This window comes from Coregonus clupeaformis, chromosome 29 (assembly GCF_020615455.1).
Source record: "Coregonus clupeaformis isolate EN_2021a chromosome 29, ASM2061545v1, whole genome shotgun sequence".
Classification (NCBI taxonomy): Eukaryota; Metazoa; Chordata; class Actinopteri; order Salmoniformes; family Salmonidae; genus Coregonus; species Coregonus clupeaformis.
Window position 1 is genome coordinate 14,835,908 of NC_059220.1, and position 24,993 is coordinate 14,860,900.

General features: G+C 43.9%; 1 protein-coding gene across 2 annotated transcripts in view; it reads left to right on the forward strand.

The window, feature by feature from the left end:
• LOC121544683 (actin-histidine N-methyltransferase) overlaps window positions 1-24,993 on the forward strand; it is a 59,125-nt gene that overhangs the window by 28,484 nt on the left and 5,648 nt on the right. For both annotated transcript variants that reach the window (XM_041854745.2, XM_041854744.2), the window contains exons 7-11: window positions 6,135-6,193; window positions 7,996-8,110; window positions 9,265-9,339; window positions 11,872-12,038; window positions 17,791-17,876. In XM_041854745.2, the coding sequence (XP_041710679.1) occupies window positions 6,135-6,193; window positions 7,996-8,110; window positions 9,265-9,339; window positions 11,872-12,038; window positions 17,791-17,876 (502 nt within the window). The remainder of the gene's footprint in view (window positions 1-6,134; window positions 6,194-7,995; window positions 8,111-9,264; window positions 9,340-11,871; window positions 12,039-17,790; window positions 17,877-24,993) is intronic.

Consider the following 24,993-nt stretch of genomic DNA (forward strand, 5'->3'; position numbering starts at 1 on the left):
CACACACCGGTTCCACACACACACACACCGGTTCCACACACACACACACACCGGTTCCACACACACACACACACACACCGGTTCCACACACACACACACACCGGTTCCACACACACACACACACGGTTCCACACACACACACACCGGTTCCACACACACACACACACACCGGTTCCACACACACAGACACACCGGTTCCACACACACACAGACACACCGGTTCCACACACACACAGACACACCGGTTCCACACACACACAGACACACCGGTTCCACACACACACAGACACACCGGTTCCACACACACACAGACACACCGGTTCCACACACACACAGACACACCGGTTCCACACACACACACCGGTTCCACACACAGACACACCGGTTCCACACACAGACACACCGGTTCCACACACACACACACACACACTGGTTCCACACACACATCGCTGCCACACCAGCCATCCACCCAGGGGGAGAAATACACTACCAGTCAAAAGTTTGGACACCTACTCATTCAAGGGTTTTTCTTTCTTTTTACAATTTTTTACAAAAACAATAGTAAACAAAAAAGTGTTAAACTAATCGAACAAAGTATATTTTATATTTGAGAATCTTCAAATAGCCACCATTTGCCTTGATGACAGCTTTGCACACTCTTCCAGCTTCACCTGGAATGCTTTTCCAACAGTCTTGAAGGAGTTCCCACATATGCTGAGCACTTGTTGACTGCTTTTCCTTCACTCTGCCGTCCGACTCATCCCAAACCATCTCAATTGGGTTGAGGTCGGGGGATTGTGGGGGCCAGGTCATCTGATGCATCACTCTCCTTCTTGGTCAAATAGCCCTTACACAGCCTGGAGGTGTGTTGGGTCATTGTCCTGTTGAAAAACAAATGATAGTCCCACTAAGCCCAAACCAGATGGGATGGCGTATCGCTGTAGACTGTCGTAGTAGCCATGCTGGTTAAGTGTGCCTTGAATTCTAAATAAATCACAGACAGTGTCACCAGCTAAGCACCCCCACACCATAACACCACCTCCTCCATGCTTTACGGTGAGAAATACACATGCGGAGATCATCCGTTCACCCACACCGCGTCTCACAAAGACACGGCGGTTGGAACCAAAAATCTCAAATTTGGACTCCAGATCAAAGGACAAATTTCCACCGGTCTAATGTCCATTGCTCGTCTTTCTTGGCCCAAGCAGGTCTCCTCTTCTTATTGGTGTCCTTTAGTAGTGGTTTCTTTGCAGCAATTCGTCCATGAAGGCCTGATTCACACAGTCTCCTCTGAACAGTTGATGTTGAGATGTGTCTGTGACTTGAGCTCTGTGAAGCATTTATTTGTGCTGCAATTTCTGAGGCTGGTAACTCTAATGAACTTATCCTCTACAGCAGAGGTAACTCTGGGTCTTCCATTCCTGTCGCGATCTTCATGAGAGCCAGTTTCATCATAGCAGTTGATGGTTTTTGCGACTGCACTTGAAGAAACTTTCAAAGTTCTTGAAATGTTCCGTATTGACTGACCTTCATGTCTTAAAGTAATGATGGACTGTCATTTCTCTTTGCTTATTTGAGCTGTTCTTGCCATAATATGGACTTGGTATTTTACCAAATAGTGCTATCTTCTGTATACCCCCTACATTTACATTTACATTTTCGTCATTTAACAGTCGCTCTTATCCAGAGCGACTTACAAATTGGTGCATTCACCTTATGATAGCCAGTGGGACAACCACTTTACAATATATATATATATTTATTTTCTTTGGGGTGGGGTAAGGGGGGGTAGAAAGATTGCTTTATCCTATCCCAGGTATTACTTAAAGAGGTGGGGTTTCAAGTGTCTCCGGAAGGTGGTGAGTGACTCCGCTTTCCTGGCGTCGTAAGGGAGCTTGTTCCACCATTGGGGTGCCAGAGCAGCGAACAGTTTTGACTGGGCTGAGCGGGAACTGTGCTTCCGCAGAGGTAGGGGGGCCAGCAGGCCAGAGGTGGATGAACGCAATGCCCTCGTTTGGGTGTAGGGACTGATCAAAGCCTGAAGGTACAGAGGTGCCGTTCCCCTCACGGCTCCGTAGGCAAGCACCATGGTATTGTAGCAGATGCGAGCTTCAACTGGAAGCCAGTGGAGTGTGCGGAGGAGCAGGGTGACGTGAGAGAACTTGGGAAGGTTGAACACCAGACGGGCTGCGGCGTTCTGGATGAGTTGTAGGGGTTTAATGGCACAGGCAGGGAGCCCAGCCAACAGCGAGTTGCAGTAATCCAGACGGAAGATGACAAGTGCCTGGATTAGGACCTGTGCCGCTTCCTGTGTAAGGCAGGGTCGTACTCTGCGAATGTTGTAGAGCATGAACCTACAGGATCGGGTCACCGCCTTGATGTTAGCGGAGAACGACAGGGTGTTGTCCAGGGTCACGCCAAGGCTCTTTGCACTCTGGGAGGAGGACACAACAGAGTTGTCAACCGTGATGGCGAGATCATGGAATGGGCAGTCCTTCCCTGGGAGGAAGAGCAGCTCCGTCTTGCCGAGGTTCAGCTTGAGGTGGTGATCCGTCATCCACACTGATGTCTGCCAGACATGCAGAGATGTGATTCGCCACCTGGTTATCAGAAGGGGGAAAGGAGAAGATTAATTGTGTGTCGTCTGCGTAGCAATGATAGGAGAGGCCATGTGAGGATATGACAGAGCCAAGTGACTTGGTGTATAGCGAGAATAGGAGAGGGCCTAGAACTGAGCCCTGGGGGACACCAGTGGTGAGAGCACGTGGTGCGGAGACAGATTCTCACCACGCCACCTGGTAGGAGCGACCTGTCAGGTAGGACGCAATCCAAGAGTGAGCCGCGCAGGAGTTTCCCAACTCGGAGAGGGTGGAGAGGAGGATCTGATGGTTCACAGTATCAAAGGCAGCAGATAGGTCTAGAAGGACGAGAGCAGAGGAGAGAGAGTTAGCTTTAGCAGTGCGGAGAGCCTCCGTGACACAGAGAAGAGCAGTCTCAGTTGAATGACCAGTCTTGAAACCTGACTGGTTTGGATCAAGAAGGTCATTCTGAGAGAGATAGCAAGAGAGTTGGCTAAAGACGGCACGCTCAAGAGTTTTGGAGAGAAAAGAAAGAAGGGATACTGGTCTGTAGTTGTTGACATCGGAGGGATCGAGTGTAAGTTTTTTGAGAAGGGGTGCAACTCTCTCGCTCTCTTGAAGACGGAAGGGACATAGCCAGAGGTCAAGGATGAGTTGATGAGCGAGGTGAGGTAAGGGAGAAGGTCTCCGGAAATGGTCTGGAGAAGAGAGGGGGGGATAGGGTCAAGCGGGCAGGTTGTTGGGCGGCCGGCCGTCACAAGTCGCAAGATTTCATCTGGAGAAAGAAGTCAAAGCATAGGGTAGGGCAGTGTGAGCAGGACCAGCGGTGTCATTTGACTTAACAAACGAGGATCGGATGTCGTCAACCTTCTTTTCAAAATGGTTGACGAAGTCATCCACAGAGAGGGTGGAGGGGAGGGGGGGGGGCAAAGAGCTTCCTAGGGTTAGAGGCAGATGCTTGGAATTTAGAGTGGTAGAAAGTGGCTTTAGCAGCAGAAACAGAGGAAGAAGATGTAGAGAGGAGGGAGTGAAAAGATGCCAGGTCCGCAGGGAGTCTAGTTTTCCTCCATTTCCGCTCGGCTGCCCGGAGCCCTGTTCTGTGAGCTCGCAATGAGTCGTCAAGCCACGGAGCAGGAGGGGAGGACCGAGCCGGCCGGGAGGATAGGGGACATAGAGAGTCAAAGGATGCAGAAAGGGAGGAGAGGAGGGTTGAGGAGGCAGAATCAGGAGATTGGAGGGAGAAGGATTGAGCAGAGGGAAGAGATGATAGGATGGAAGAGGAGAGAGTAGCGGGAGAGAGAGAGCGAAGATTGTGACGGCGCATTACCATCTGAGTAGGGGCAGAGTGAGTAGTGTTGGAGGAGAGCGAGAGAGAAAAGGATACAAAGTAGTGGTCGGAGACTTGGAGGGGAGTTGCAGTGAGATTAGTAGAAGAACTGTATCTAGTAAAGATGAGGTCAAGCGTATTGTCTGCCTTGTGAGTAGGGGGGGACGGTGAGAGGGTGAGGTCAAAAGAGAAGAGGAGTGGAAAGAAGGAGGCAGAGAGAAATGAGTCAAAGGTAGACGTAGGGAGGTTAAAGTCACCCAGAACTGTGAGGGGTGAGCCATCCTCAGGAAAGGAACTTATCAAGGTGTCAAGCTCATTGATGAACTCTCCAAGGGAACCTGGAGGGCGATAAATGATAAGGATGTTAAGCTTGAATGGGCTAGTGACTGTGACAGCATGGAATTCAAATGAGGAGATAGACAGATGGGTCAGGGGAGAAAGAGAGAATGTCGACTTGGGAGAGATGAGGATTCCTGTGCCACCACCCCGCTGACCAGATGCTCTCGGGGTATGGTCAGACGAGGAGAGAGCAGTAGGAGTAGCAGTGTTTTCTGTGGTAATCCATGTTTCCGTCAGCGCCAAGAAGTCGAGGGACTGGAGGGTAGCATAGGCTGAGATGAACTCTGCCTTGTTGGCTGCAGAACGGCAGTTCCAGAGGCTGCCGGAGACCTGGAACTCCACGTGGGTCATGTGGGCAGGGACCACCAGGTTAGAGTGGCAGCAGCCACGCGGTGTGAGGCGTTTGTATAGCCTGTGCGGAGAGGAGAGAACAGGGATAGACAGACACATAGTTGACAGGCTACAGAAAATGGCTACAATAATGCAAAGGAGATTGGAATGAAATGAACTAAACATCTGGGAAAGCAAGAGAGCGGGGCCTCCCTCACTTACGTTTCACTGAAACACTCAAATATAACCCTTGTCACAACACAACTGATTTGCTCAAATGCATTAAGAAGGAAAGAAATTCCACAAATTAACTTTTAACAATTGAAATGCATGCCTGCCTCATGAAGCTGGTTGAGAGTATGCAAAATCTGTCATCAAGGCTAAGGGTGGCTATTTGAAGAATCTCAAATAATATATATATTTTGATTTGTTTAACACTTTTTTTGGTTACTACATGATTCCATATGTGTTATTTCATAGTTTTGATGTCTTCACTTTTATTCTACAATGTAGAAAATAGTAAAAATAAAGAAAAACCCTGGAATAAGTAGGTGTGTCCAAACTTTTGACTGGTGCTGTATGTGACCACTCGCTTTTACTCTTACCTCCACAGCCCTTGCCAGATACGTCTCTGTGTGCTACTTTAAAGAGACAAATGCGTAAAGAACATTATCAGACAGACACATTAAGGACCAACCAGACACAGACACCATGAGGTGGTTATGTGTGTGTAAGAAAGAGAGGCTACATGTCTTACTATGGGTTCCTTCCTACTGAACTGGAGTCTATTTTAGCTGCAGCTCACTTTGCATGTTGGGGAGAAGAGAAAGGGCTTCAGGAAGCACAGTTGTTAGACCCTGGTGCTCTGCTCTCTCTTCTCTCTCTCTCCATCTCTACTTATCCACCTTTTCTCTTCCCTCTTTCCCCCCTCATCTCCCCCCACTTCTATCTCTTTCTAGCTGTGTATTGTACTAGTCCTCCCCCTCTCCCTCCACCTCTACCTCCTGCTAGGTTGTAAATGAGCCCTTGGAGGCGTCCAGTGTGTGGCTTAGATTTCTGTGGCACTGGTGGCGATCTGTCACCCAAATTGATGAAGCAGATTTATGACGGCTGCTGGGCACAACACATTAAGTTGACAGTGATGTATGGGGGGCTAACGCCACCCTGATCCTAGCCTCGCACCACAGACGCTAATGCACACAGACGCTAATGCACACAATTGCTAACGCACACAAATGCACACAGACGCTAATGCACACAAATGCTAACGCACACAAATGCTAGCGCACACAAACGCTAACACACACAAACACTAACGAACACACACCACTAGCACACATATGGTAACATACACCAGTAGCACACACTGGTTTTAGGATGTGTTAGGCAGCAGCATGATGACATTTCATACACTGTTTGGGGTTTTTATCTTTCCCTCTCCCTCCTCACTCACTCCATTTCTCTCCATCTTTTCTACTTTCTCTCTCCATCTATCCCTTTCTTTCACTCCATCTCCTTCTTTCTCTTTTTCTCTCTTCTTCACCTTCAATCTCCAGGCTCATCCGACCACCAGTAAACTGCCCTTGAAGGACGCCTTTACGTTCGACGACTACAGGTTGGTGTGTGTGTGTGTGTGTGTGTGTGTGACGTGCGTGTGTAAGACAGTCAGAGAATGTAGAACAACTGGCAGCATCCGGGATGGCCTGTTGTTTTTCATTGTTCTGTCATTAGAGACAAATCATCATTGGGAGAATAATTTTATATTCACTCCTTTTATCTTCCCATTGTGTTGGATGTGATGCAAGCCTCCACTTCCGCCAGGCAATGCGTTGTGGGAATGAAGGGTCCGGGACAGCGTGCGTTGTCTTGTACCCGCGGTGCTGAGGCCTTCTGGAGGAACCTCCTTTAGCAGTTAGCCCAGTTTAAAATGTTTAGAATTCTCAGAAGACGACTTGACATCATTATAACAAGATCACAGATGTATATTTATTTGATGCCCTTGTCTTGAATTACTTAATAAAGATTATTAAGATCCTCCAGTGTTAACAATCACCTGCCTGTAACTAAAGGCTAGACTTTATCCACAACAGTGTTGTCTAGAACAGGCTTGTTCTCTATAACCTATTAGTTTTCTATACATCAACTATTACTAAAGCAAAGGTTATGATTGGGACTGGTAGTCATCATCGGTTGGCTTCAGAACAGGCGACCACACATTTCCTCAAGTTGCTACAGTCACTAGCTAGGTTTCCATCCAATTTGTGACAGATTTTCATGCAAATATTCTCAAATCTGCATGAAAACAATATGCACATTTTCCCACCAGAGATGTGTTTCCATCAAACTTACTTTTTGAGGATAAAAGGCTGTGCGTGATGACACAGTGCAGATAAAAATTACTTTTGCCGTTAAATTCCTATGTACCGAATAGAAAAATACAAGTTAAATGGGTTTCTATCGCATTCTACTGATGGTTCTGTCACAAAAACATTTGCGTTATTTACATTTTACATTTGAGTCATTTAGCAGACGCTGTTATCCAGAGCGACTTACAGTTAGTGAGTGCATACATAAAGAAATTATACTGCTCCCCCGTGGGAATCGAACCCACAACCCTGGCATTGCAAGCGCCATGCTCTACCAACTGAGCTACACGGGATGTTATATAGCACTCTGGTCTTCAAACATGTGCTCTAGCCAACAGCCTTTAGATACAGTGTGGGTAGGCTACCTACATGATGAGATTATTATGGGTAAGAGTGATATTATTTGTATTTGTCAAACGGCAGCCAAGCATCGATAATCATGTAACCAGAATAAGACCTTCAATATTTATTGGAAAGGAGCATCAAGCTCATCACCTTGTACATTCACCACTCTGTGAAGTTCCTCATAATTTACAGTATTTAATCTGTAACCTAATAAAGGGCATGCTTTCCGGAGTCGTGGTGGGAGGACCACACAACATATCATCGTGTGACTCCAACTTTACTTTGATATGATAGTTATTATATTACCGCCATTTCTCGCATTATTGATTTTACCGACACAAAAGATCCCACCATGTCGAACGAACAAATTGTCTGTCGGCATTTATCAAATTGTGACCGGCGTTTCATGTTTTCATCAGCCCGGTCGTGATTTTTTTCATGCGTCAGGTAATTCATCCGCATGAAATGTTTTGATGGAAACGCGGTTAGTAACAAGGTTTGCTATCTGATGTGGGTGAAGCCACTTGTCTTGGGGACCAGTAGTATTTCCCCAAAACATGAGGCTATAACTGGGGTCCTCAGTTTTCCCTGCTCAGGTCACGTGGTCTGGAAAAACACACGGCCCTTGTTATCATTGGCTAGTCCATGAAAAGTGAATCTTGTTGCTGATTGATGATTGGTTTACCGTGACCTTTGATCCCTATAGATGGGCGGTTTCCTCAGTGATGACCCGTCAGAACCAAATCCCTACGGAAGACGGTAGCCGTGTCACCCTCGCCCTCATCCCTCTCTGGGACATGTGTAACCATACCAACGGCCTGGTGAGTACTACAAACACGCTACTACATGCTTATTACATCACTATTACATGTCTAAAACATGCCTTTGCATGGCTAAAACATGCCTATTGCATGGCTAAAACATGGCTGAAGCATGCCTATTGCATGACTGAAGCATGCCTATAACACTACTGCACACTACCACCCTCATCCCACTATTTGAGAGGTTTTAAATTATTCTGAAAAAAATTATGTTAGGAATCTTCCAATCACAGTTTTTTCTTTAAAACAATCAACCCACACATGGTCAAGAACTCCGCTGTAGAGAATGCTAGATTTGAGAGAAACCACACAGTCTGTGTTTTCCTCAGTTGATTACGCTTATCTCATGGGCAAATGTTATTTATTTGAATAATTTTTATTTGATTGTGTTTAGTGACTGATTTGTAACAGAGCATTAATATCCCCTCCTTTAGTATGCATGTTAACTGCATTTACTCTCCCCTTTTTTGTTGTTGTTGTAAAGACCTGATACGTAGCTGAAACAAGTCATTTAAAGACTAAAATGTCTTCCTGTGTACTCCCTTGGTGTTAGTTTAATAAAAATGGGTTACAACTTCCTCCGACATATTTCCACATTTTATTGCTCTTCTTTAGCTCCAGTTCCTTCAGTATGTTTTTATTCTCACTGGTGATGATTGTATGGGTTCATTCAATGTCCTTCATTTCTGCCCATTTGTGTAAAGCTCTCACTAACTCAGAATCTGGGAATTATATGGATTGATACGGTCCTTGATTATATATGCGAAACTAATACATTCATGTTTTGAAATACATTTGCTTTCTGATTTTGTTCGTTAGTCTCTTGAGATTGTTAGTAAAGGAATGTATGACGGATATACAGCTCTTTAATACTAGGAGAGAAAATGATTGTACATTGTTAAATGAGCTGGTCATGTATATAAAATAAATGTGCTGCAAATTGTATGGTCAGTCAGTCAGTGAAGAAGCTCTGATAATTCACCGCAGCTCTGAAATATAACAACTCTATTTATTTTACTGTAAAGTGTGATGCGATTTTTTAAAAACAAGTTTGATTAGTGACAGTTGGAAAAGCTCATTGAGTTGAATCAAGGACTGGTTCAAATCAATCAGTGAATGGATGAATTACAGTTTGCCTGTTGTGTGTTGTTCAGATCACCACTGGTTACAACCTGGAGGATGACAGGTGTGAGTGTGTGGCTCTGCAGGACTACAAAGAGAATGAACAGGTGAGTCGGGTCAGGGCAGCATGGAACTACTGCACCTTGTACTTTTAGCTACTATACAAATAATTGTCCAGGGGGTGTACATGTCAATTAAAAGGCAATTTGTTCTAAATCAAGTGTCAACTCCCTCCATCTAGGTTACTTTTAACAACAGCCACAACAACAGTTCCCTAAATGGATGTTGCATGTATCATTTTTTGTTTGTTTTCTATGTATTATTTTTAGTTCATCACACAGTTCAGAGTTCAACTGTATTCTGCCATATGAATGAATTAAATGAACTTGAGCTTGATAGGCTGCTGTACAAATTTAAACACACTTCTGAAAGCTGTCTGTAAAGCCGTACTCTGTAATTGATTGAGTCTCGGGCCTGAGTATCACTAGCGGTGTTGTAGGGGTGCCGTCATGCTCACTTCTAACTGAGAGGCCTTGACAGACTGGTTGACTGGTGTTGATGTTATGTCGGGGAGAGGGAGAGGGAGAGGGCCATGCCAGAGCTGGGTGCCAGTCAGCTGGACCAAGCCAGGCTTAACTGTCCAACCCTCTGCTCTAAAGCAGCGTCTTATAGTTTCACTCCCTCCCTCCCTGTCACTCACTGTCCAACCCTCTGCTCTAAAGCAGTGTCTTATAGTTTCAGTCCCTCCCTCCCTGTCACTCACTGTCCAACCCTCTGGTCTAAAGCAGTGTCTTATAGTTTCACTCCCTCCCTCCCTGTCACTCACTGTCCAACCCTCTGCTCTAAAGCAGCGTCTTATAGTTTCACTCCCTCCCTCCCTGTCACTCACTGTCCAACCCTCTGCTCTAAAGCAGCGTCTTATAGTTTCACTCCCTCCCTCCCTGTCACTCACTGTCCAACCCTCTGCTCTAAAGCAGTGTCTTATAGTTTCAGTCCCTCCCTCCCTGTCACTCACTGTCCAACCCTCTGCTCTAAAGCAGCGTCTTATAGTTTCACTCCCTCCCTCCCTGTCACTCACTGTCCAACCCTCTGCTCTAAAGCAGTGTCTTATAGTTTCAGTCCCTCCCTCCCTGTCACTCACTGTCCAACCCTCTGCTCTAAAGCAGCGTCTTATAGTTTCACTCCCTCCCTCCCTGTCACTCACTGTCCAACCCTCTGCTCTAAAGCAGTGTCTTATAGTTTCAGTCCCTCCCTCCCTGTCACTCACTGTCCAACCCTCTGGTCTAAAGCAGCGTCTTATAGTTTCACTCCCTCCCTCCCTGTCACTCACTGTCCAACCCTCTGGTCTAAAGCAGTGTCTTATAGTTTCACTCCCTCCCTCACTGTCACTCACTCACTGGCTGGAGGGAGTTTCATAGGATTGGTGTAAGCATTGACTGGAGGGAGTTTCATAGGATTGTTGTAAGCATTGGCTGGAGGGAGTTTCATAGGATTGGTGTAAGCATTGGCTGGAGGGAGTTTCATAGGATTGGTGTAAGCATTGGCTGGAGGGAGTTTCATAGGATTGGTGTAAGCATTGGCTGGAGGGAGTTTCATAGGATTGGTGTAAGCATTGGCTGGAGGGAGTTTCATAGGATTGGTGTAAGCATTGGCTGGAGGGAGTTTCATAGGATTGGTGTAAGCATTGGCTGGAGGGAGTTTCCACAGTTGTTAAATCCATGCTTTGGGAGAAGGCTGGAGAATCGGGACGCAACCAACCTCTATTGCTCCCTCTCCTTCCTCCCCCTCCCCTCTCTGCTCCCCCTCCCTACAGTATGGAAGTCCACCTCTTTCTGTTCAGAATGGGAATTATTTGATAAGATTCAGAGAGACAGTGAGGGGTGTGGGAGGGGTGGTGATGGGGAGTGGAGCGCTTGATCCCATGATTCCTCTGGCAGATATCACCATCCGGCAAAAGTGCACTGAGCTCTCAGAGGATGTGTCCCAAATAGCACCCTATTCCGTATATAGTACACTACAGGCCTATGGGCCCTGGTCAAAAGTAGTGCACTACATAGGGAAAAGGCATTTGGGATGCAGACTCGGCCTGAGCTCACAGAGACACAAACCACTAAGCTACATTTATCTACTAAGCTTTATCACGCCGCCCCCTATCTATCCCCTGCTCCTACCTCACTCTCCTTCTTTCTCTCTCACACTTGTTCCGTTCTGCTATCTGTAAATGTGGATGTAATATGGTGGAGCCATACGTGTGGGGATTCTCTGTGCTCCTGTGAAGCTTCCACTAGATCAGACATGATATCATGTTTATGAGGGAAAATGGTATATCGGGAATAGGGGGTGGAATGTTCACCACATTGCTTACATCCAAATGATCCAACCGTTACCGATCTGCAGGAACCTTTTAGCGGTTGAGTTGGAATCAGACGATAAAGGGGAAGTTCAGCTAACTTTAGCAACCATCTAGTAAAGTACTGAAGTTTTTTGTGTCTGTTTAAAGAAAACCAAACCGTGCATTACAGTTACTCCTGGCCCATATTATTTTTTCAGTGTGAGGAACCATCTAAGATTTAAGTTTTAAAATACTGAACTACCCCTTTAATGTTGAGTGGCTGTTCTTCTCTCTTGTCTGTCCTCAGATCTACATCTTCTACGGGACGCGATCCAACGCTGAGTTTGTGATCCACAACGGCTTCTTCTTCCAGGAGAATGCCCATGACAGAGTCAAGATCAAACTGGGTGTGTCCAAGAGTGAACGTCTGTACGCCATGAAGGCAGAGGTGCTGGCCCGCGCTGGCATCCCCTCGTAAGTACAGAGATGCACACATACACACAGGAATCCCCTCATAAGTAGGGAGGGAGGGACAGTGGTAGGGAGGGAAACTGGAAGGGAGAGAGAAGAGGGGTAGAGTGAGAGAAAGAAATATATGGTATCTCTCAATTATGGCAGAGACTGAGGTAATTTCAGGAAGGCAATATTTTCCTGCATTTCAGTGAATTGATCAATGTGACAATTGTCAGGACATGGCTGATATTATTACACTGCAAACACATTACTGAGGCCCGCTCTAGTCTGGCAGCAATACTATTCAATTACCCCTCTTTGCCCAGCACTAGTGAATCCAGGAGAGGAGAGTTTACTCTTAAAACAAAGGCTACACTGGGAGACTAAGGCTATGTCTCAAACGACACCCTATTCCTTTATAGTGCACTACATTTGACCAGAGCCCCATGTGGCTCACAACTCCTTTCATCCGTCTTCCCTTCATATATTGTATTTTTATTTAACCTTTTATTTAAGCAGGGAGTCATGCTGAGACCACCTGCATGAACACACCAATAAACAACAATTACATTATACATATCTATAGTATATACACATCAATTATACAATACATGAAACGCACACACAAAACACAAAAAGCAAAACACAATCATATGAAACAAACACATTCTTCAGTTAAAAGGCCCTCTAACATCTGCCTGAATTGGGCTAGAGGTACCAACTCTTAAGGACTTTTGGAGATCATTCCACATGAGAGGTGCAAACAAATGAAAAGCATATTTACCTAACTGGGTGGAGATTTAAGGGATCTCCAGAGTTAGCCATCCCTGAGTCCGGGTCTGGTTATACGTCTGAAGGTTAGTAATGAGGTTAGGTATGGCGGAAGTTTATGCAAGAGGGCTTTCTAGACAAAAAGAGCATAATGCATTGATCTATGAGACTTCAAAGAGGGCCAGCCTACTTTCTGATACAAAATGCAATGATGTCTAATGAAACAATCGCCCGTAATAAAGCGCAATGCACTATGATGCATTTCGTCCAATGGCTTCAATACAGTGGCAGCTGCATTCATATAGACGATATCGCCATAGTCAATAACCAGCATGAATGTTGACCAAATTATTAGTTTTCTGCTATTTAACAAAAAACAGGACCTGTTCCTATAGAAGAAGCCTATTTTAATTCTTAATTTCTTAACTCCTCAACATGCTTTTTAAAAGATAGCTTTTTGTCAATTCCGATGCCCAGATATTTATAAGCGGGTACACGATCAATGAGGGCACCATCCAAAGTACGTATGCATAAATCAGACACATTTTACGTGATTTGGAAAATAACATATACTTGGTTTTACCTGCATTAAGTACCAATTTCAGTTCAACAAAGGCTTTCTGCAGGGCAATACAGGCAGATTGAAGCTCTGACAGAGCCTAGTCAGTTGTAGTCAGCAATAGCATACACCACAGTGTTTTTTTATATAGATAAATCAATATTAATGTAAATAGTGAAAAGAACCGGACCATTCGGTGTATAGGCGACAGAAAGACAGCCGTTGCCTCTGTGTGCCTTTTTAAACACCATATATCACTATCTCAGTTTAACAGAGCCCCAAACAGCTACAACACAACAGGCAATGGCATACACCACAATGTCATCAGGATACAGGTGGAAGTTTATTATTATTTACAGATAAACCAATATTGTTCATGTAAATAGTGAAAAGAACCGGACCAAGAATTGATCCCAGATAGACATCGTGTGCTATTGCCTCTGTGCCTTTGAACACCATATATCACTATGTACAGTGAGGGAAAAAAGTATTTGATCCCCTGCTGATTTTTGTACGTTTGCCCACTGACAAAGAAATGATCAGTCTATAATTTTAATGGTAGGTTTATTTGAACAGTGAGAGACAGAATAACAACAAAAAAATCCAGAAAAACGCATGTCAAAAATGTTATAAATTGATTTTGCATTTTAATGAGGGAAATAAGTATTTGACCCCCTCTCAATCAGAATGATTTCTGGCTCCCAGGTGTCTTTTATACAGGTAACGAGCTGAGATTAGGAGCACACTCTTAAAGGGAGTGCTCCTAATCTCAGCTTGCTACCTGTATAAAAGACACCTGTCCACAGAAGCAATCAATCAATCAGATTCCAAACTCTCCACCATGGCCAAGACCAAAGAGCTCTCCAAGGATGTCAGGGACAAGATTGTAGACCTACAAAAGGCTGGAATGGGCTACAAGACCATCGCCAAGCAGCTTGGTGAGAAGGTGACAACAGTTGGTGCAATTATTCGTAAATGGAAGAAACACAAAATAACTGTCAATCTCCCTCGGCCTGGGGCTCCATGCAAGATCTCACCTCGTTGAGTTGCAATGATCATGAGAACGGTGAGGAATCAGCCCAGAACTACACGGGAGGATCTTGTCAATGATCTCAAGGCAGCTGGGACCATAGTCACCAAGAAAACAATTGGTAACACACTACGCCGTGAATGACTGAAATCCTGCAGCGCGCGCAAGGTCCCCCTGCTCAAGAAAGCACATATACAGGCCCGTCTGAAGTTTGCCAATGAACATCTGAATGATTCAGAGGAGAACTGGGTGAAAATGTTGTGGTCAGATGAGACCAAAATGGAGCTCTTTGGCATCAACTCAACTTGCTGTGTTTGGAGGAGGAGGAATTCTACCTATGACCCCAAGAACACCATCCCCACCGTCAAACATGGAGGTGGAAACATTATGCTTTGGGGGTGTTTTTCTGCTAAGGGGACAGGACAACTTCATCGCATCAAAGGGACGATGGACGGGGCCATGTACCATCAAATCTTGGGTGAGAACCTCCTTCCCTCAGCCAGGGCATTGAAAATGGATTGTGGATGGGTATTCCAGCATGACAATGACCCAAAACACACGGTCAAGGCAACAAAGGAGTGGCTCAAGAAGAAGCACATTAAGGTCCTAGCCAGTCTCCAGACCTTAATCCCATAGAAAATCTGTGGAGGGAGCTGAAGGTTGGAGTTGCCCAACGTCAGGCTCGAAACCTTAATGACTTGGAGAAGATCTGCAAAGAGGAGTGGGACAAAATCCCTCCTGAGATGTGTGCAAACCTGGTGGCCAACAACAAGAAACGTTTGGCCTCTGTGATTGCCATCAAGGGTTTTGCCACCAAGTACTAAGTCATGTTTTGCAGAGGGGTCAAATACTTATTTCCCTTATTAAAATGCAAATCAATTTATAACATTTTTGACATGCGTTTTTTTTCAGGATTTTTTTGTTGTTATTCTGTCTCTCACTGTTCAAATAAACCTACCATTAAAATTATAGACTGATTATATCTTTGTCAGTGGGCAAACGTACAAAATCAGCAGGGGATCAAATACTTTTTTCCCTCACTGTATCTGTCAGTTTAACAACAGAGCCCCAAACAGCAACAACAAAACAGGCTATCTTTAATCTAATTTCCACTGTGAGATCCAGAATGCCCCATCAATAGGAGATTTAAAAAGCTCTTAAAATGAAAGAGAGGGAGGGCTGCATAATATTAGGGTAATGATAAAATGATTAAGCTTCCTATTGATGAAAATGTCAGGGCGGGGGATAGAAAGCATCCCTCATGCTATAGAGACCTATTCTGAGACAATTATGCAATGTTTATCCTGGATAGATTTCAAATGACCAAAGCCCCCCAAAATTCTGCTTTGCTGGAACAAAAGCCAGCGCCCACACCAGCCCACCAGCCTGGCCACCCCTGGTGTAGTGGTCTCTCTGTCTCTTGCCCATTCGCTCTCTCTCTTGCTTGTAATTGATTGAGTGTATATTAAAAATGCATCAGGGGGATCATGGTTCGGCCTCCACTCAGCTTGTATCAGTCAGCTGATGCTAAACGTGAGTGGGCCTGGGTTAACTGTGGGCCACTGGCCACCATTAACACATACTGTACCTGCCAAGCCACTGATCAGGGTTTTAAGATGGTTCACGTCATACAGGGATTCATTGTGGAAGGTTTTTTCTTCTTCTTTGGAGTGAGGCGTACGGGGAGGGTTGGGGCTACAAGGTCCTGTGGGTTCTACTGGTCTAGGTTTAACTAAGAGGTCATACAGTAAAAAATCCCTGTCTTAGGTCAGTTAGGATCACCGCTTTATTTTAAGTATGTGAAATGACAGAATAATAGTAGAGAGAATGATTTATTTCAGCTTTTATTTCTTTGGTCACATTCCCAGTGGGTCAGAAGTTTACATACACTCAATTAGTATTTGGTAGCATTGCCTTTGAATTGTTTGTCTTGGGTCAAATGTTTCGGGTAGCCTTCCACAAGCTTCCCACAATAAGTTGGGTGAATTTTGGCCCAGTCCTCCTGACAGAGCTGGTGTAACTGAGTCAGGTTTGTAGGCCTCCTTGCTCGCACACTCTTTTTCAGTTCTGCCCACAAATGTTCTATAGGATTGAGGTCAGGGCTTATTGATGGCCACTCCAATACCTTGACTTTGTTGTCCTTAAGCCATTTTGCCACAACTTTTGGAAGTATGCTTGGGGTCATTGTCCATTTGGAATACCCATTTGCAACCAAGATTTAACTTCCTGACTGATGTCTTGATGTTGCTTCAATATATCCACATAACTTTCCTTCCTCATGATGCCATCTGTTTTGTGAGGTGCACTAGTCCCTCCTGCAGCAAAGCACCCCCACAGCATGATGCTGCCACCCCCGTGCTTCACGGTTGGGATGGTGCTCTTCGGCTTGCAAGCTCTCCCACTTTTTCCTCCAAACATAACTATGGTCATTATGGCCAAACAGTTCTATGTTTGTTTCATCAGACCAGAGGACATTTCTCTAAAAAGTATGATCTTTGTCCCCATGTGCAGTTGCAAACCGTAGTCTGGCGTTTTTATGGCGGTTTTGGAGCAGTGGCTTCTTCCTTGCTGAGCGGCTTTTCAGGTTATGTCGATATAGGACTCGTTTTACTGTGGATACAGATACTTTTGTACCTGTTTCCTCCAGCATCTTCACAAGGTCCTTTGTTGTTGTTCTGGGATTGATTTGCACTTTTCGCACCAAAGTACGTTCATCTCTAGGAGACAGAACGCGTCTCCTTCCTGAGCGGTATGATGGCTGCGTGGTCCCATGGTGTTTATACTTGCGTACTATTGTTTGTACAGATGAAGGTGGTACCTTCAGGCGTTTGGAAATTGCTCCCAAGTATGAACCAGACTTGTGGATGTCTACATTTTCTTTTCTGAGGTCTTGGCTGATTTCTTTTCATTTTCCCATGATGTCAATTAAAGAGGCACTGAGTTTGAAGGTAGGCCTTGAAATACATCCACAGGTACACCTCCAATTGACTCAAATTATGTCAATTAGCCTATCAGAGGCTTCTAAAGCCATGACATAATTTTCTGGACTTTTCCAAGCTGTTTAAAGGCACAGTCAACTTAGTGTATGTAAACTTCTGACCCACTGGAATTGTGATACAGTGAATTATAAGTGAAATAATCTGTCTGTAAACAATTGTTGGAAAAATTACTTGTGTCATGCACAAAGTAGATGTCCTAACCGACTTGCCAAAACTACAGTTTGTTAACAAGACATTTGTGGAGTGGTTGAAAAACAAGTTTTAATGACTCCAACGTAAGTGTATGTAAACTTCCGACTTCAACTGTATGTGTGCGTGCAAAGGGTCATGTGAATTGGAGAAGTTGTTGTGCCTGTACTATGAGGTTTCTTTTTCACTCTTTCTCTTGCCCTCTCTTCTCCCCCCCACCCCCAGGTCCAGTATCTTTGCCCTGCATTGCAGCGATCCTCCAATCTCTGCCCAGCTACTGGCCTTCCTCAGAGTCTTCTGTATGACTGAGGGTAAGACACACACTCGCTCGCACACGTAAATTCTGGCATCGGGAACTTCCCCATGGATCCCCACACGGTCACACACACTAAGGCAGGACACCAGATCTGACTGAGGAGTTGGGAGTTATCCAGATGGTCTGAAATATCCACCTATTGAAACACGCTAGTGACTGGTGTCATAAATCACACTGTGCCAGGCTAAAGCCAGGCCAGCGTCCTCCGACTAGAAGCTAGGCAAACCAGGATTCAAATACAGTTTGAAATCATTTCAAATACTTTACTTGATCGGCTAACTTGTTTAATGGGAAAAGTGCAACCCCGCCCTCCTGGCACTCCAGGCAGGCTAAAGCAAACTGAGTATTTTAAAGATTTCAAATAGTATTTGAACCCAGGTCTGGCTAGCATCCTACAGCTAGTTTAAGCTTACTAAATGCTCTACGCAGACGCAATATTCGAAATGTTGCAATGTCGTTTTACATCACAAAAGGCTCCATTCGGCATACCTTTTTACCACCTGAAAATTTAGACAAGATTCCGCATGTTTTCTTGATCTGATCTACAGTGAGGGGGAAAAAGTATTTGATCCCCTGCTGATTTTGTACGTTTGCCCACTGACAAAGAAATGATCAGTCTATAATTTTAATGGTAGGTTTATTTGAACAGTGAGAGACAGAATAACAATAAAAAAATCCAGAAAAACGCATGTCAAAAATGTTATAAATTGATTTGCATTTTAATGAGGGAAATAAGTATTTGACCCCCTCTCAATCAGAATAATTTCTGGCTCCCAGGTGTCTTTTATACAGGTAACAAACTGAGATTAGGAGCACACTCTTAAAGGGAGTGCTCCTAATCTCAGCTTGTTACCTGTATAAAAGACACCTGTCCACAGAAGCAATCAATCAATCAGATTCCAAACTCTCCACCATGGCCAAGACCAAAGAGCTCTCTAAGGATGTCAGGGACAAGATTGTAGACCTACACAAGGCTGGAATGGGCTACAAGACCATCGCCAAGCAGCTTGGTGAGAAGGTGACAACAGTTGGTGCGATTATTCGCAAATGGAAGAAACACAAAAGAACTGTCAATCTCCCTCGGCCTGGGGCTCCATGCAAGATCTCACCTCGTGGAGTTGCAAATGATCATGAGAACGGTGAGGAATCAGCCCAGAACTACACGGGAGGATCTTGTCAATGATCTCAAGGCAGCTGGGACCATAGTCACCAAGAAAACAATTGGTAACACACTACGCCGTGAAGGACTGAAATCCTGCAGCGCGCGCAAGGTCCCCCTGCTCAAGAAAGCACATATACATGCCGTCTGAAGTTTGCCAATGAACATCTGAATGATTCAGAGGAGAGCTGGGTGAAAGTGTTGTGGTCAGATGAGACCAAAATGGAGCTCTTAGGCAGAGTTGAGTTGATGCCAATGACCCCAAGAACACCATCCCCACTGTCAAATATGGAGGTGGAAACATTATGCTTTGGGGTTGTTTTTCTGCTAAGGGGACAGGACAACTTCACCGCATCAAAGGGACGATGGACAGGGCCATGTACCGTCAAATCTTGGGTGAGAACCTCCTTCCCTCAGCCAGGGCATTGAAAATGGGTCGTGGATGAGTATTCCAGCATGACAATGACCCAAAACACACGGCCAAGGCAACAAAGGAGTGGCTCAAGAAGAAGCACATTAAGGTCCTGGAGTGGCCTAGCCAGTCTCCAGACCTTAATCCCATAGAAAATCTGTGGAGGGAGCTGAAGGTTCGAGTTGCCAAACGTCAGCCTCAAAACCTTAATGACTTGGAGAAGATCTGCAAAGAGGAGTGGGACAAAATCCCTCCTGAGATGTGTGCAAACCTGGTGGCCAACTACAAGAAACGTCTGACCTCTGTGATTGCCAACAAGGGTTTTGCCACCAAGTACTAAGTCATATTTTGCAGAGGGGTCAAATACTTATTTCCCTCATTAAAATGCAAATCAATTTATAACATTTTTGACATGTGTTTTTCTGGATTATTTTGTTGTTATTCTGTCTCTCACTGTTCAAATAAACCTACCATTAAAATTATAGACTGATCATTTCTTTGTCAGTGGGCAAACGTACAAAATCAGCAGGGGATCAAATACTTTTTTCCCTCACTGTATAGGCTATTCATCAAAGTAGCTTATTTTGCATTGATAACCAAATATAATCTCAGCGACTGTTCAAACAATAAACCGAACAACAAAATCCACCCAAAAAGGTATTTTGTTTAGAAGTAATAACTAGTGATTACAAGCTATTGTGAAATGCTTGAGCCTGCTGTTGCCAACTAGCTAGCCATGTGCTGTTTTTCTCCATGACCAAAAGATTATGAAGTTCTATTTTTAGCAGATATGGGAATGAATACACACGCAACATATCAAACAGGGATAATGGTTTAGGTTACACCGGCAAGTATAAGAATATTTGACAGGGCATATTTTTTTTTATTATACAGTGCCTTCAGAAAGTATTCACACCCCTTGACTTTTTCCACATTTTGTTGTGTTACAAAGTGGGATTAAAGTGGATTTTAGGGCTGACCCCATTTTGTCGACTGGTCGATTGTTTGGTCGATAGGTTGTTGGTCGACCGAGATTTCTTTAGTTGAGCAGTAGCAAAAAATATCATGGTGTACAAGACACCTGTGTGATTCGCGCCTGTCTGAATGGACTGATCCATTGTGGAGGCCGTGGGGATGGCACAGTCCATCACTCCAAGACGTGCTACTGAAATTCTATATGGTTATATTAAATAAGAACAATAGTGCAACACTAATAAAAATAATATTATTTTATAACAAATGCACTTCTCCCTCGTTGGATAGCGGTCGCTGTCCACAGTTCTGAAACACATCAGTGCGCTGTTGAATTGGTGCCTTTTCCTAGACCATGTTGCTATGTGCATAATAGCAAAGTTAACCAGCATATTGGTGTTGAGAACAATGTGGCGGAGGCAGCAGCAGAATGAGGAGATGAGAAAACAGCCCTTGCCTTATTGTCTAAGAAAAGTGAGGAGAGCAGAAACCCCAACTTAATTAGGTCTATAATCAATAGCCTAACTGTTCAATGTGCCTGGCTTTATAAATAATCAATATATCTACAGAAATAAGACAGATCCTGCTTCTGTTGCCTGTTTGAGTATTTGTTTAAAAACATACTGATTCCCGTGAGCACCAAGCCTCACGCAACAATATGTGATGTAAACAATTTCACAGATTCGGCTGTTTTTAATCTTTGCTTTGCTGTAATAAAGGCTTTACACTTTTTTTTCTCTCGTTAGAACAGCCTCTCTGGTATTATTTATAATTGATTTAGTGTTTACACTGTTCCAATTGAATAATTAGCTTAAACAATAAATAAACCATTCTATTTGGGAAATCGCATTCACTAATTAATACGACTGTTTTTAGTCTTTTCTGTAATAAAGGCTTGACAAAAATGATACAACAGACTCTCTGGTATGCTTATACTTTATTTAGTGTTATTAACAATGTTCCAAACGGTCAGAGAAATTATATTTTAATCTAGACAGCACCTGTTTGGCACACAATACACATAATACAACTAGTCACGTTTATGCCACACATCTGACTTTCCCTTTAGCTCCTGAGCAACCAGTAAACATTCCCCCGTTTTTTGAGTTTATTTGTCATGTCCTCTGCATCCATTTGCTGTCACGTGTTACAGTGTTGAGTTTGCTACAACCAATTTATTGATGTGATTATGATGCTATAGGTCAAGCCCTATTGTGCCCTATTCGGACGGAATAAGATTTACTGGGGGAGGTTGGGTAATGTAAATATGTGCACGATCACAAAACGCCACATTTGTAATTTTAGTTCTGTCCGAATCTGCCATGGCAGTAATTTTTACATGGCAGGTGAGTAACAGTTCCAGCCAGAATAACCTACTGTTTTTGGGCTAACTCCAAGTTCCCTGGGTTTTGAGAGAAATGTCTGAGTTTGACAGGTGTTGCTCATGTTGCGCACGAAAACAATAACTGATTCGATAAATTGAACTAAGTGCTGCGCATAAGCTATATATGAATGGCCTACATGTAGCCTATCAACTTTCACAGTGAATGCTTTTGTTTGTTTTGTGCGTATGAATTGAATATTGCTAAATGCATCAGTAAAAAATATTGAGTCTATTTAATGCAACCCTTGCTGTTAATAGATCACAAAGCAGCATACAACTGACCTAAATGTTTGGAAATGGTAAATTAACTTTCTCATCCATAGCCTTAAAATGCATCTCAAGTGCAATTGCACTGTTTAGCTCACATCTGAAGGCTGGGGGGCATTTAGGACATACTGCAGATTGCTATAATATCCTAATGATCATGATCACTCTTCCTCAATTCAAATATTATGGGAAGATGGTTTGGTGTGGTTTAGAAACGTGGGAACCAAGCTCGAGTTCAGTCTGGCCCTATCACCTGGACATGTTGAAATACTGCATCTTCACGCTTAGAATAAAAACCTCCAGGCTTCCGTCATAACTGGCAATTTATTGGAAAGAAATTAAGAATTACAGTTTGGAAAAAACCAATCCCGTCCGAATCGTCCTCTGGAATAACAGATATTCTGGAGTAATAATTACATAACCAACGTTCTCTAGTAATACTAGGCCCGTGTGAATAGGTTTTTGGTCACGTGCATGCGATGCATACAGTTGTAGTCAGAAGTTTACATACACCTTAGCCAAATACATTTAAACTCAGTTTTTCCACAATTCCTGACATTTAATCCTAGTAAAGATTCCCTGTTTTAGGTCATTTCGGCCTCCACTCAGCTTGTATCAGTCAGCTGATGCTAAACGTGAGTGGGCCTGGGTTAACTGTGGGCCACTGGCCACCATTAACACATACTGTACCTGCCAAGCCACTGATCAGGGTTTTAAGATGGTTCACGTCATACAGGGATTCATTGTGGAAGGTTTTTTCTTCTTCTTCGGAGTGAGGCGTACGGGGAGGGTTGGGGCTACAAGGTCCTGTGGGTTCTACTGGTCTAGGTTTAACTAAGAGGTCATACAGTAAAAATTCCCTGTCTTAGGTCAGTTAGGATCACCATTTTATTTTAAGTATGTGAAATGTCAGAATAATAGTAGAGAGAATTATTTCTTTCAGCTTTTATTTCTTTCATCACATTCCCAGTGGGTCAGAAGTTTACATACACTCAATTAGTATTTGGTAGCATTGCCTTTGAATTGTTTGTCTTGGGTCAAATGTTTCGGGTAGCCTTCCACAAGCTTCCCACAATAAGTTGGGTGAATTTTGGCCCATTCCTCCTGACAGAGCTTGTGTAACTGAGTCAGGTTTGTAGGGCTCCTTGCTTGCACATGCTTTTTCAGTTCTGCCCACAAATGTTTGATAGGATTGAGGTCAGGGCTTTGTGATGGCCACTCCAATACCTTGACTTTGTTGTCCTTAAGCCATTTTGCCACAACTTTGGAAGTATGCTTGGGGTCATTGTCTATTTGGAAGACCCATTTGCGACCAAGCTTTAACTTCCTGACTGATATCTTGAGATGTTGCTTCAATATATCCACATACTTTTCCTTTCTCATGATGCCATCTATTCTGTGAAGTGCACCAGTCCCTCCTGCAGCAAAGCACCCCCACAGCATGATGCTGCCACCCCCGTGCTTCACGGTTGGGATGGTGTTCGTCGGCTTGCAAGCTACCCCCTTTTTCCTCCAAACATAATGATGGTCATTATGGCCAAACAATTATATTTTTGTTTCATCAGACCAGAGGACATTTCTCCAAAAAGTACGATATTTGTCCCCATGTGCAGTTGCAAACCGTAGTCTGGCTTTTTTATGTCGGTTTTGGAGCAGTGGCTTCTTCCTTGCTGAGCGGCCTTTTAAGTTATGTCGATATAGGACTCGTTTTACTGTGGATATAGATACTTTTTTACCTGTTTCATCCAGCATCTTCACAAGGTCCTTTGCTGTTGTTGTGGGATTGATTTGCACTTTTCGCACCAAAGTACGTTAATCTCTAGGAGACAGAACGCGTCTCCTTCCTGAGCGGTATGACGGCTGCGTGGTCCCATGGTGTTTATACTTGCGTACTATTGTTTGTACAGATGAACGTGGTACCTTCAGGCGTTTGGAAATTGCTCCCAAGGATGAACCAGACTTGTGGAGGTCTACAATTCTTTTTCTGAGGTCTTGGCTGATTTTCTTTTGATTTTCCCATGATGTCAAGCAAAGAGGCGCTGAGTTTGAAGGTAGGCCTTGAAAATCATCCACAGGTACACCTCCAATTGACTCAAATGATGTCAATTAACCTATCAGACGCTTCTAAAGCCATGACATCATTTTCTGGACTTTTCCAAGCTGTTTAAAGGCACAGTCAACTTAGTGTATGTAAACTTCTGACCCACTGGAATTGTGATACAGTGAATTATAAGTGAAATAATCTGTCCTAACCGACTTGCCAAAACTATAGTTTGTTAACAAGAAATGTGTGGAGTGGTTGAAAAACGAGTTTTAATGACTCCAACCTTAGTGTATGTAAACTTCCGACTTCGACTGTACATGTGTCACGTAAAGAGAGCAAGGGTTGAGGGAATAGGGAATGTTTTTCCTAAACAAATGAGGGATTTCGGTAACAGAACCTTTCAGTCAGAAATGGCTGTAATTATGTTGCAGCTTCAGCAACACGGACAGCTTGATAAACACTTTGATGTTCTGTGGTGGTCGCTGCAGCAGGGAGGAGAGAGAGACAACGGGTGCTAGTCACAGTCACTCGCTGTCTTTTCTTTTTAACAGCGCAGCAAGTCTGAGCCCGGCACAATCAAATCAATTGCTGGTCGGACTCCCTCTAGTTATTTGTGTGTCTTAATTATTTAATCAAACAGTGTGCTTAAAGCATCAGACAATCTCAGTGAATATAGTTGATTTGATTGAAACACATAGGATGTGTCAATATATGGAAAAATACACGTTTAAAAATGTTGACCAATCGATTGGACGAAAGAACAGATGACTCTTGGTCGACCAAGATTTTTTTTTTGTCAGGGATAGCCCTAATGGATGTCTGTTTTTTTTTTTGTCAACGATCTACACAAAATACTCTGTCAGAGGAAGAAAAA